The sequence below is a fragment of the Sebastes umbrosus genome, chromosome 6 (assembly GCF_015220745.1).
Source record: "Sebastes umbrosus isolate fSebUmb1 chromosome 6, fSebUmb1.pri, whole genome shotgun sequence".
NCBI lineage: Eukaryota > Metazoa > Chordata > Actinopteri > Perciformes > Sebastidae > Sebastes > Sebastes umbrosus.
In genome coordinates this window covers 12,151,169-12,164,383 of record NC_051274.1, presented here as the reverse complement: position 1 = coordinate 12,164,383, position 13,215 = coordinate 12,151,169, and the positions used below count along the sequence as shown (strand labels likewise).

At 41.7% G+C, this 13,215-nt stretch overlaps 1 protein-coding gene and 1 long non-coding RNA gene across 2 annotated transcripts in view; one reads left to right on the top strand and one right to left on the bottom strand.

Moving 5' to 3' along the window:
* Positions 1-9,884, bottom strand: part of agap2 (ArfGAP with GTPase domain, ankyrin repeat and PH domain 2) — a 24,833-nt gene extending 14,949 nt beyond the window's left edge. The window contains 4 exon segments of the mRNA XM_037773966.1: positions 1,402-1,489; positions 3,373-3,431; positions 7,049-7,289; positions 7,291-9,884. Coding sequence (XP_037629894.1) covers positions 1,402-1,489; positions 3,373-3,431; positions 7,049-7,289; positions 7,291-8,178 — 1,276 coding nt within the window. The 5' untranslated portion in view covers positions 8,179-9,884.
* LOC119490523 overlaps positions 1-13,215 on the top strand; it is a 15,403-nt gene extending 2,188 nt beyond the window's left edge. The window contains exon 3 of the long non-coding RNA XR_005207425.1: positions 12,318-13,215. This is a non-coding gene — a long non-coding RNA (uncharacterized LOC119490523). The remainder of the gene's footprint in view (positions 1-12,317) is intronic.

The following is a 13,215-nucleotide window of genomic DNA, read 5'->3' as shown; positions in this document are numbered from 1 at the left end:
ATGGACCTGTGGTGGAGAAGGTATTCACATCATTTACTTAAGTAAAAGTACTAATACCACAGAGTTAACATACTCTCAAGTCCTGCAATGGAAATGTTACATAAGTAAAACTATGTAAGGATAATCAGGAAAATGTACTTACATTTTTAAAAGTACTTAATGCAGAAAAATGTCCCCTGTGACTGATAAACTATTATATATTATATCATTAGATTATTATTACTCATGCATTAATGTAAAAGCTAGGGCTGTCAAAGTTAACTCGACAATGACGCGTTAACGAATTTTTAACACATTAATTCAACAGTTTCATATGAAACTACAAACCTAAGGAGTCAATCAATCAATCAATCAAAATGGGTTCTATGGGTACCCACGAGTCTCCCCTTTACAGACATGCCCACTTTATGATAATCATATGCAGTTTGGGGCAAGTCATAATAAAGTCAGCACACTGACACACTGACAGCTGTTGTTGCCTGTTGGGCTTGAGTTTGCCATGTTAGGATTTGAGCATATATTTTATGCTAAATGCAGTACCTGTGAGGGTTTCTGGACAATATTTGTCATTGTTTTGTGTTGTTTATTATATCTAATAATAAATATATACATACATTTGCATAAAGCAGCATATTTGCCCCATCCCATGTTTATAAGAGTATTAAATACTTGAAAAATCTCCCTTTAAGGTACATTTTGAACAGATAAAAAATGTGCAATTAAATATTTTAATCAGCCCTAGTAAAAGCAGAACTGTAGTTGAGGTGGAGCTCATTTTGAACTATTAACTAATGATTATTTTCATAATGGATTATTAAACTCCAATAATCGATTGATTGTTTGGTTTGTAAAAATTCTACAAATAGTGAGGAATGCCGTCACAATGACCCAGAACCCAAAGTGACACCTTCACAATGTTTGTTTTGTCCAACCAACAGTACAAACCTAAAATGTATTACAAATAAATTAAAATGATTGGTATAATTAAATAGAAAAGCAGCTAATCTTCACATTTGTGAAGCTGGAAGGATGAATTGTTTTTGCATGAAAAATGACTAACAATTATCAAAATTGTTGCCAATTAATTTTCTCTCAATTGATTATTCAACTAATTGTTTCAGCTCTACATTTTCATATGTTTTGTGTGCAAAAATCTTAATTTGTCAAGTAACCAAAGCTGTCAGATAATTGTAGTGAGTAAAAAGTACAATATTTCCCACATTTTATGTAATATAGTTGATAGAAGTGGTGTGAAGTGGCATGAGATGAAAATAGTCATGTAAAGTACCTCAAATTTGTACATAAGTACAGTACATGATTAAAAAGTAAAGCACTTAGTTGCAGTCCATTCCACCTTTGTAAAGGGCACACAATATAGAAGGTGTGTTTAATGTTTCTCACCATCAGGCCTCTCAAGCGCGACATAACTGCCTGTGATGTATTTGTTCACCAACGCTGACTTGCCACTTTTTAGACTTCCCAGAATGCCCTGAGAGAAGAGGGAAGGAAATACAACACCGTTCATTCAGGGTCAGCGTGCACGCTCGATCACAGTGTAATGTTTCAAATATAACTCTCAGACTGAATTAAAACATAGAGTTCCTCCATCGAATATGTTTTTGTTCCTTTTTTAGTCAGTGATGGAAGAAGTATTAAGACACTTTATTTTAGCAAAAGTAGAAATATCACATTACAAAAATACTTTGTCAAAATTAAGTGAAAGTCCTGCATTTAAGTAAAAATATTATAAGCAAAATGTCCCAAAATATTGATAAGTAACAGTACCTATAATGAAAAATGACCACTTAACAAAATCTTATATTATTATACATTCAGTGGCCACTTTATTAGGTACACCGGCACAATCTGCCTGCCATAACATCTATCAATATGACGCTCATACTGTTCAGTTTGTGTTGACATGTTCTTTAATGTGTAAACTAATTTACATGTTTATTACTGAGGTCGTAGTTATAGGTGTTGTTGTACTAGACAACATTATATTGAGAGATGTTTCTAATGTTTTGTCCTTATCATGAACACTTTTATGACAAAACTGAATATTATAGGCAAAAAGTAGACTTTATGGTAGAACCGTTGTATTGGACTGTATTAGACCAGTGGTTCCCAACCTGGGGTCCGTGACTCCCTTAGGAGGGCGCCAAAGATCACAGGCCAGGATTAGTTTGTTCTGAGGTTATCAAAATTAGATTTGCTCATGTATAACTAAAATCATAATAACACACTTACCGGAAAATGTATACAAAAGTCTGTATACAAAACTACTTAAAAAGATATATATTTTTGCTTAGTAGCAAAATCTAACAAAATATTCTGCTTCAATCCATATTTGTTGGCATTTAGCCTTTCAAAAACTACATTTTCACTGCATTCATTCAAAAACCTTTTTGCTCTCCCGCTTGACGGACACAAATGGAGGCCCACACCTGTATTAGCAGCAATCTAACAACACCATAAATTACATTTATTTAACCACCAAAAAAGATCACATTGTGTATTCTGCATTCGCTTGGCGACTCTGTCAAGACGTCATCACTTTATTCATGCTGACGAAACTTGTTAATTTTGTATTAATAAAGTTGATTTAATAAAAAAAGACTAAGTCATTTAATACAATGAATAACTTTATTCAAATTGAGGATTTTGTTGAGGATTTGTAATTTTTTTAGGGTGATGATGATAAAAGTAGGGGGGGGTTTCAAGGAAAATAGGTTGGGAACCACTGTATTAGACTGTACAGGTGTACCAAATAAAGTAGCCACTGGGTGTAAAATCACATAAGATTTAGTTTAGTAGCCATTCTTCTTACTTTTATAGAATATATTATTAAAGTAGATTATTATGGCATGTAAGCATAATTTTAATGGTGTATTTGGTCGTAATATAGAGCCAATTGTATAACAACGTTATACACTAATGGGTAGTTTAATCTATAGCAATTACAAGTCGATCATATATAAACTTAATCTGCAAATAAAGTAAAGAAAATAAATGTAGTAGATTAAAAACTACACTATTTTGCTCTGAAATGTAGTGTACTACATGTTTAAAGTGGCAGAAAATGGTAATACTCAAGTAAAGCATAAGTAACTCAAAATATAATTGTGTAAATGTATGTTACTTTAAATCATTACATATAGTCTTCATTTCATACTCTTAATTAATATTTTTGGCATCAAGAAATAATTTGACCTAAACATAATCAAGGCTAACATAAAATTAGAGAACTACTGGCATAGACCTTTCTAATGAAATGACAAAATTATGAATAACAGGAATCAATCCTTCCTGTTTCTGGTGCAGGTGTGAACTGTCTGAGTGTTACAGTAACTGGTTCATGTTTTGCCTCACCAGTCTGAGCTCTGGGATGGATCTGCTCAGGGTCCACTCCTGGCTGTTGGCAATATTTACTAGGGAGAGACAGACAGAGACAAACAGTCAGTGAGGCAGAGATTCATCATTTTGATCATGTACAGTAAAAAGGGCAGCCATAATAACGGCCTCTGGGAGAGCAATACATCACACAGCTGCTGCGTGACTGGTCGCCATAAGCACATGCGTGGCCTCGCAGGTCGTCTTAATGAATTCAACCTTTCAGTCACGACGGGGGGATCCAACGAGATCCAGCCACACCACTCGTTATCCACTTTGCCCCCCCGTGTGTCGTAAATGACGGGCGACTGTGTGACGAGTTACTGTGGCCTTTACTGGATGCTTCAGTTCAGCTGCCACTCAGACATTCAAAGACTCGTCTGTGGATTTGAACGGCATCTCTCCTCTGAACTAGAGCTGCAACTAACGATTCTTTTTTCGATTCTTGGATTAACCTTTTGACTATGAAATGTCATAAAATTGCAGGGGAAAAAATCCCATCACCATTTCAGATCAAGAAATACAAATCCACATCTGTACAAATATCTTATTTTGTGCGACCAATGGTCCAAAACCCAAAGATATTCAGTTTACAATGATATAAAACCACAAATCTCCACATTGAAGAAGCTGGAACCAGAGAATATTTGTAATGTTTGCTTTAAAAATGACTGAAACGATTAATCGATAATCAAAATTTATGACAATATGCAATTTTTCTGCCGGAAGACTAATCGATTAATTGACAAATCATTTCATCTCAAAATTGATACAAGTTTGAATTTTTTAACATAAAATGTTGAGTGTTATTTGGTGTGACATGAACCCTCACATGCACAGACATCATACAGTACAGTAGTGAGAGGGGTCGGGCTGCACACAGCTGTGCCAACATCCCTACTGGGTAAAAGAGAGGTGGTTTGCCCCTGATGTGATGTGACCCCCACACCCAAACACCCAGCTGCAGCTTCAGAGGGACGAGAATAAAGAGAAAGAGAGCCTGAGGAGACACTAAAACTGATTCAGAGACAGAAAAAAAACATTTGTCAGATTATTAGGTACACCTAGCTAAAATTAATGCAATAAATCCTCCCTTCATGAAGGTTACAATGATCAATTTGTGTTAAATCTGTTTTAAAGAGGTGTTGATTCAACTGTACGATCATTTTTGGAGGCTCTAGTTTGTGGCGCTGTTGAACTGCGTTGGGCTATACATGCTATATTTAACCTTATTCTTATTGTTATAATAAGGTGGACAAAATAATAGAAACACATGCCAGTATAACGCAATACAATTCAACAGCACCACAAACTGCAGCCTCAAAAATGATCACACAGTTGAATCAACACCATTTAAAAAAAAATTCCAACAAAAACTGAACATTATAATTTTCATGAAGGGAGGATTTATTACAGGAATGTTGTATTTGACTGCATTCGTTTTAGATAAGTGTACCTAATAAACGGACAACTGAGTGTATTTATTACTTTGTAGAGAAGACAAATCTACAGGTTTCAAAACGGCCGTCCACAAACCAATGAGTGACGTCACTGTGACTACGTCCACTTCTTATATAGTCTGCAGTCTATGGGTATAATATTCACTATCGTAGTTTAGCATGTTAGAATGCTAACATGTGCTATTGAGCAGTAAACACAAAGTACAGCTGTGGCTTATGGGAATGTCATTGCAGGAATTTAGTCATAAACCAGTATTGGACAAATTTTGAACTGATGATGGCGCTACTGCAGATAAAAAGTCATTAAGATTCAACATCTGGGAACCATGATGTTGAATCACAAAACACAATTTTAGGCCAATCCATCAATTAGATAGTTGACATATTTCACTGGATATGTGAAATTTTTGACCTGCTAGAAAAAAAGTCAGAGCATCATGCTGCTAAAGCTAATTCAGAGACAACAATAGTCCGAAAACACAAAAGAAGGACAGCAATAAAACAGAGAAAGACAACAGAGGAGACCAGGAGGTTTTGGCAGACTGTAGTGCCCGCCATCCTGGGTGTGAGTGTGTGAAGTGTCCTTCAAAGACAGATGATGATTAAACTCGAGCCTGCCTCTAAATCTATGGAGCGCCCAGGCCAACACTGCACAGATGCAGCCGGTGATGATGATGTGATTCAGATGAGGAAAAAGGGGAGGGGGGGGGGGCATTATACATTACGAGCTGCTGCTGCAGGCAGCTCTCTGGGAAACAGGGCAAGTCCTACCACACAAACAGAGAGTTTGTCTATCTTTGTCAGAGTCAAAGCTCTCTTTATGGCCTGCTGCTGTTGCCAACAGTGATCAGACAGTGTGATCCTTCTGCTGCTTCGACACACAGATTTATACAGAAAGCCAATTATCCACACTCTCTGCTCCAAACCAATCATGTGTGATCCACTCTGCAACCTCCCACATGTCGCCTGTAGCTCACGACCAAAACTGCCAATTTTCTAACTTATATATATAATTTTCCGAATCCTCTCAGCCTGTGTGTCAATGCACGGTCACACACACATACACACACATACACCGCCTCCTCCTCCTCCTCCTCCTCCACCCCTCTGTTTCATCAGACTCTGCCTCTGTAGCAGCAGCAGAAGCAGCAGTCCTGCCGGTTGCCATGGCAACACTTCCTCTTGCCCTCGGTGTGTGTGTGTGTGTGTATGTATGTGTGCAAATGTATGTGTGTGTGTGTTGGCAGGGCTAGTCTCACTACTTGCGTGTGTAACAGTGTGAATACACAATGAGTGAATGAATACATAAAACACACACACGCTCTTTCTTTGAGCAAACATGTTTGTGAAAGAGACGCACTGTTGTACGCCGCAGCCGTCGACACACAGCGAAGCGGGGGGGGAAGCAGCGACGGCAACTCAACGATCCTAAATCTTAAAATGCCACATGAATGCTTCTGACATGATGATGGAATTTAAATTGAATGCCTGACAGAGACAAAGACACGAATGAGAGGGAAGGCGAAAAAAAAATGAAGCCCCCATGTAGTGGCAGAACATGTAGTGGGTGGAATATCAAAAACGGGATTAGAAATGTTCTTGATTGGCTGTGGATGTACATTTCCCTTTTTTTGACGTGGGTGAACATATATCGCCTCATGTCTTTCCCTCTTTATGGAAATAAAGCAACAGAAAAAAACAATCGGAGCAGCGCAACCCATCCGTGATCATGCCACCAGCTCCTTTCCCCTTTGGCTTCATTATGAGATTTAAACCCATTCTGGGAACGCTGCTTAAGTGTGCATGTGCGAGTGCAGAGATTACCCCTCCAGCGGTGTGAAATCTGCCCGAGCTCTGAGGGGAATTAGATTAAGACTGTCCAAGACGATTCTATTGTCAGTTCTCAGATCAAAGAACTCCATCTGTCGTCAATTTGGCTCCGGGAAAATGTTTGGCACGTGATGATATTAAAGGCTGTAAATGTATTCTTTATGGGGTACTTCAAAAAATCAACCCCACCCAACCCCACCCCGACTCCAAATGGATGCCTGTGCACACATGAAGGAGCTATGTGTCTGATAATTGTTTGGCAAAGGATCTGAAGACAGGAGTGTGTCTGATGATGGTTTGTCGTCATGGATGTAGTCAACATGATTTAGAGATGAAGAGGTGAAGTTGTGTTCGTGACCTCCTACCTTCCTCCTCACTGGAGTCTCTCTGTATGTAGACAGGAGGCGCTGTCGATGATGACCCCGCCGCCCCCGAGCTGCTCTTTGTGAAAATGCCGCTGATGAACTTGAGCATCTTCCTGTCTTTAGCGGAGCCTCGGTGGCCCTGCTGGGCCTGCTGGGTCAGCCCCAGGTCTTCAGAGAGGTTGTTCAGGTCACTGTTATCCAGCGTGCGGCTTTTACCTTTGCGTGCCGGTTTGTTGCCTTGGTGAGGCGGGTGCAGGAAGGGAGGCCGAACCCGCCTTCAGTCTGTCCTTCCTGGGGATGTCTCTCATCACTGCAACCATGCCACCTCCGATCTCCAGAGGTATTCCAGCCTGAGTTTCGTCCCGCAGGTCCCTCCATCCTTCGGGCCTGCTCGCCTCAGCCCACGAGGCCCTACAGGGGCCTGGCGAGCGCGTCGGCATGCGGCAGTCCTTCCGGTCCAGGCTCTGTGCTGAGGTAGGGCTGCGTTCTCTACCGTCCCTGGACTCGCGGCCGCGGGTGGCAACGTTGCTGTGAGACTTCAGCAGACTCACGGGACGCTGTCCCACCGGACGGATAGGGAGGCAGGTCCTGGTCGGGGTGCGACTGGGCTCGACCACCTCTGTCGGAGGCGTTGTGGTCAATGATGGCGACCTGCATTGCTTTGCCTCTGGGGTGGAAGGCGTCTTCTCAACTTGTGTTAAGTCAATCTCTGCAGACTTTGTCTTCTGAACTCTCTCAGCAGGGAAAGGGATCGAGAGGTTGCACGGTGGCTTTTCACTCCCTTTGCTCGGGACATCACCAGTGGAGGGCAGTTTATCCGTCAGGGGGCTGAGGGCTTTTCTCTCTCCATCTCTGAGCTCATCAGTCAACTTGCCCCCTTTCACAATAGCAGCATGTTCAGCTCTTTGTGGTTGTCCAGCTCCATTCTCAGCCCGCTCAGGAGCTTCACCTTCAGCCACCACTCTGGCCCCGGCCTCTTCTCCTGCCCTTCCTCCGGGCCCGGCCTCCACCTCCTTCCCCTGGGCGCTGTTCTTGGCCTCCCCTCCATTCTCCTCTACAGCCTCTACCTTGACCAGGGTGAGGGAGATGAGGTAGGTGGTGCGTTGCTGCAGGGCGCCGCCTCCGCTCATGTGGTCAGGCTTCAGTGGACACACAGTAGATGAATGAAACCAGACAGAGCGACATGAACGACTGACAGTTTGCCAGCGTGTTGGGATGTGAGAGAATCTGATGGCGCAACCGAGACAAAAAACTTACATGGAGGGAGATTAAGTTTCTCCTTGGAAGATACAACAGTAGAGCGGCTGCTGGTTTTATCCATCCCCCAAATCCCGATTTCTTTGTTTCAGATTTTAATTTCAGTCACGGATTTCTTCTCTTTTCATATCTCTTGGACACAGGAAAGAAATCCACTCTTCCTGACAACATTCAACACACTGTCAGTGCAATCCAAGCAGCTCTTTTGTTCCTAGAAAACACCCAATTACAATCTATCCACTGCATATGTATGCAGCTACAGAGGCAAATAAATCTTCATTATGGTGCCTCATTCCTGATGGTAATTATTTACTTGACCTTATTTTTTATGTGCAGCACCCGCATCTCATATGTTCCATCCTCTTCACTCAGAGCGGAAAAAAAAATTCAATTCAGAATAACAACTGCTCCGCATCATCACGTCATCAAGAATGTGATCAACAGCAGCCGTAAAGGTAAAGTCTTTAAAAATTCATCAGTGTCACCCTAAAGCAGCATGGCACAGTACACCCAGAGCTGTATGCAGTCCAGTCCAGATCATGGGCTCTCGCTGCAAGCCACACATGTCTGTTGACAGCAGCATCCATTCAGAGAGCGCAGCGGCAGGAAGGCAGGCAGCCTCGCAGAGACGCACAGGAAGGACGTTGACGAGTGCTGAAGGGGATCAGGAGGAGAAGCCAACAGAAGCCCGGGCGGATATCTAAAGATGCATGACCGAGCCGGGGCGCGTCCGGCCATCACGCCCCTCTCGCTGTCTCCCGGGCGGCCCGTGTCCTCTGAGCGCATCAGGCGTTGAGCATGACAACACGACGCCGGCACAGTGGAGGCGCTGAGCCGAGTCACTGCTTCCCCGATAGAGACACAGGTTCAACGAGTCCAGTCACAAACACACATACACACACCCTCACACATGCACGGCTCACACTCTGCGTTTCTCTCTCCTGCTCTCACTGATAGGAATCTCCAATGTCCCTCCCTCTACATGCCCCTCCTTGTTCCAATAGGCGATCCATACAATGCAGAAGGATCCTGCTTCTCGTCTTTCCCTTTCCCTCCTTTATTTTCTCTCTCTCTCTCTGCTGCTCCTCTCAGACTGTGCAGAGTCCCTGCTCTTTATTGCTCATCCCTCCCATCCCCATCATCCCCTCCCCTCCATCTTTCTCCCTGCGTGCCGGGGAGAGGAGGGGGAAGGCAGCGGGTAACGGCTGGTGGTAAAGCAGCAGTGCACACACAAGCTGGACCCGCTAAATGAGGGGAGATCGCAGGAGAAAAAGATCAGTGGCAACCAGGGAGAGAAAAACAGGCAGGGTTAGTCAGGGAAAAAAAGATGGATGTGTGTTTGTGGAGGGAAAAAAGACACTAGGACAGGGTGTGTTTTCCAAGTGTCTGCTCCCTGTCTCATTTATACAGCTGCCAGAATAGTTCCATCAAGATCATCCATCTGTCTTCAGCTGTCTACTTGTGTTTGTGTGGTGCACAAGTGTGTGTATGTGTGTGTGTGTCTCTGTGTGGCTCCTCCTCAGTAGGAGGCTTGGCTTGTTTGTTGCTAAGGTGTTACAATCTTCCTGGCTCTGGTGGCACAATCATCTCCTCCATGTCCTTCCTTCCTTCCTCCTCCTCCTTCTCCCTCTCCTGTGGTACAATCCATATCGCAATCGCTCCCCGGATCTCAGTATCAAAATGGTGTTTCTCTGCGCGTGAGTCTTTCATTGTGTCGTACATGTGAGTGAAAGAGATTTCCTGTGAGTGTATTGATCTGTAGTCTATTGCCTACTACGGCATGTGTTCATTAGCAGAAGTGGGTAAGCTCTGGGCTCACAGCTTGAAGCAGAGCGTATTGGACATCAATAGTCGGATGACAGAATGCCAAAAATATTAAACACATCTACTGTTATTTATGTGTGAATAAAACAAACTCATTTAATTATAGCCTAGAAAATTAGGGCTGTCAATCGATTCAAATATTTAATTGCGATTAATCGCATGATTGTCCATAGTTAATCGCGATTAATCGCAAATGAATCGCACATTTTTGATCTGTTCAAAATGTACCTGAAGGGGAGATTTGTCAAGTATTAAATACTCTTATCAACATGGGAGTGGGCAAATATGCTTGCTTTATGCAAATGTATGTATATATTTATTATTGGAAATCAATTAACAACACAAAACAATGACAAATATTGTCCAGAAACCCTCACAGGTACTGCATTTAACTTAGAAATATATGCTCAAATCATAACATGACTACGAGTTACCCAAATCTGCATGTGATTATCATAAAGTGGGCATGTCTGTAAAGGGGAGACTCGTAACATATCTTGAGGTCAGAGGTCAAGGGAACCCTTTGAAAATAACCATGCCAGTTTTACCTCGCCAAAATTTAGTGCAAGTTTGGAGCGTTATATAGCCTCTTTTGGGACAACCTTGTATGACATGGTTGGTACCAATGGATTCCTTGTTTTTTTTTTGTTTCTTATGATACCAGTATCTTCATTCTAGCTTAAAAACTGAGCCCGCTACAAACTCCGAAAGATTGATTACGTTAATGCATTAAGAAATTAGTGATGTTAAAAAAATTTGCCTTAACGCGTTATTGCGTTAACTTTCACAGCCCTAATAGAAATATTTCTATATGATGAAGTAGGTGCTTTTAAAGATATACTTGAGATACAGTAACTCATCTATGATTAAAACCTGTTGTGCAAAATACATACGTTACTAATACAACTGCAATACAATACAACAATACAAGGCTACAACTAATGGTTATTTTCATTATCCATTAATCTGCCAATTATTTTCTCAATCGATTAATCACTTAGTCCGCAAAACATCCGAAAAAAAATATCCATAACAATTTCCTAGAGGCCAAGTTGATGTCATTGAATGTCATGTAATTTAGTAACCAAATATATTCAGTTACTATAATGTAAGACAAAGAAAAACAGAAAATTCTCACCTTTGAAAGGCATAAAATATTTGGCTTTTTTTTTCTTAAAAATTGACTTAAAAATTAATCAATTATCAAAATAGTTTAAATGAATTCATTTTCTAATCAATTAATCGACTCATCGTTAACAAACAGAAAATAAAATACAGGAGAAAGTACATGATAAACTGCTGTAATGATGCTGCGTGCAACAACAGCAACACTGCAGCAAACATGATTACACATCCATCACGAGAATTATTACCGGGTGTAATTTCATGTTAATTACTCTCTGATTAAAAAAGAAATCCTTGATGTGAAATCAGAGGATGCCTTTCCCCACAGTGCACCAGTCTCAGCCTCCCACCATCATCCCATAATACACGATCTGACTGTCCACCTGCTCAGCCCGCTTCCCCCCTCCTCCCCTTCAACAGTCGGTGAGAGGGCAATAACTACTCTCACTGAATACAAAAGACCTCTGACAACCAACTGCCTTTGGCTCAAGGGGAAAAACACAGAACCTGAGAGCCTTTGACACAGAAGAATAGTCATGAAGAAAACCTCATAAAGGAAGCTGCTCTTTTAAAAAAACACATCCAAACACAGTTTCAGGGTGAGTGACGTTACACGTGTGTACAAATTCATTTTTAACAAGAAGCATGAGGACATGCAGCTCGCAGCGCTGCACGGTGAATCTAATTATTTTGAAATAGACACCCACATATAACGCAGAAAATCCGGTTGTCTTCAGGCAGACACTTTTTAGAAACACTCTCTATGTGAAGAGACTTGCATGCATGCACACAGACAAAGCACACGCACACACACACATTGACACCTATGGGCGGCTGCTGTCAGATGGACAGTGGCCAAGGGCAGTGGTCATGCTGGGTGATTTTTCATTTCTCCTTCACTGCGAGCTGTCCTTTCTATCTCTCCCTCCCCCCCCCCCCCCCCCCCCCCCCGCTCTGCTGCCATGCTGCAGTGAACACTACCAGTCAGATTCACATTTAAATGTCTTCATTTAGCTCCACCTCACCCCTTTTCTCCATCTCTTTCTTTTTTTTTTCCTCCCAGCCTTTCCTTGGCACGCAGTCAGTCGACCACATCCCACTCGCTTATTAAGTCCAAAAAAGAGAGGTGGCTCTCATTTTAGCATTAGTGAACTCCACACTCACAGATCCAGGCCCCTCGGAGGATACACTGACTTTGATCCTCTCTGAAGCAGCCTAATTATACCAACAACAAAAAAAATTCAGCTGAATGTTTTAACACATTGGGGATGTGCTTCTCAGAGTGTGTCAAGATCTGCCAGATCCTAAAAAGACCTCAAAGCTCCCCAAAATCCATCAGGGGGCTGACTGACCTTCATTTCACACACAAACAGTGGAATGAGTATAACAGCTAATGAATAAACGGATGAAATCAAAAGGTGAGCTGGTTATTTCATCAGGTTATTCCACTCGATCTGACCTCGCCAGTGGTGGAAAGTACATTCACTCAAGAACAAATTTGAGTGTACTTCACATGAGTATTTCCAATTTATGCTGTTTTATACTTCTACTCTGTTACATTCCAGAGGGAAATATTGTACTTTTTACTTAACTACATTTATCTAACCGTGGTTGATTTTCCTGTACAAACATATGATTAACTTACTTAATATGATGCATTAAAATAGATTAAAGGCCCCTCATACCAACCATTATGTGCTGATTAGACCTGCTCAGGCTTGAGTTGCGATTTTTGCCCTGGTGGATGAAGTACTGAGATCTTTTAATTAAGTAAAAATAGCAATACCACACTATATACTGTATATATAAAATATTTCACTGTGAGTAAAAGTCTTGAATTCTTAATTTTGCTTAAAGGTACAGTGTGTAGGATTTGGCGCCATCTAGCGGTGTGTTTGCACGTTACAACCAACTGAGTACCCCTCCGCTCACTCCTCCCTTTCCAAGACTGCATTAACGTG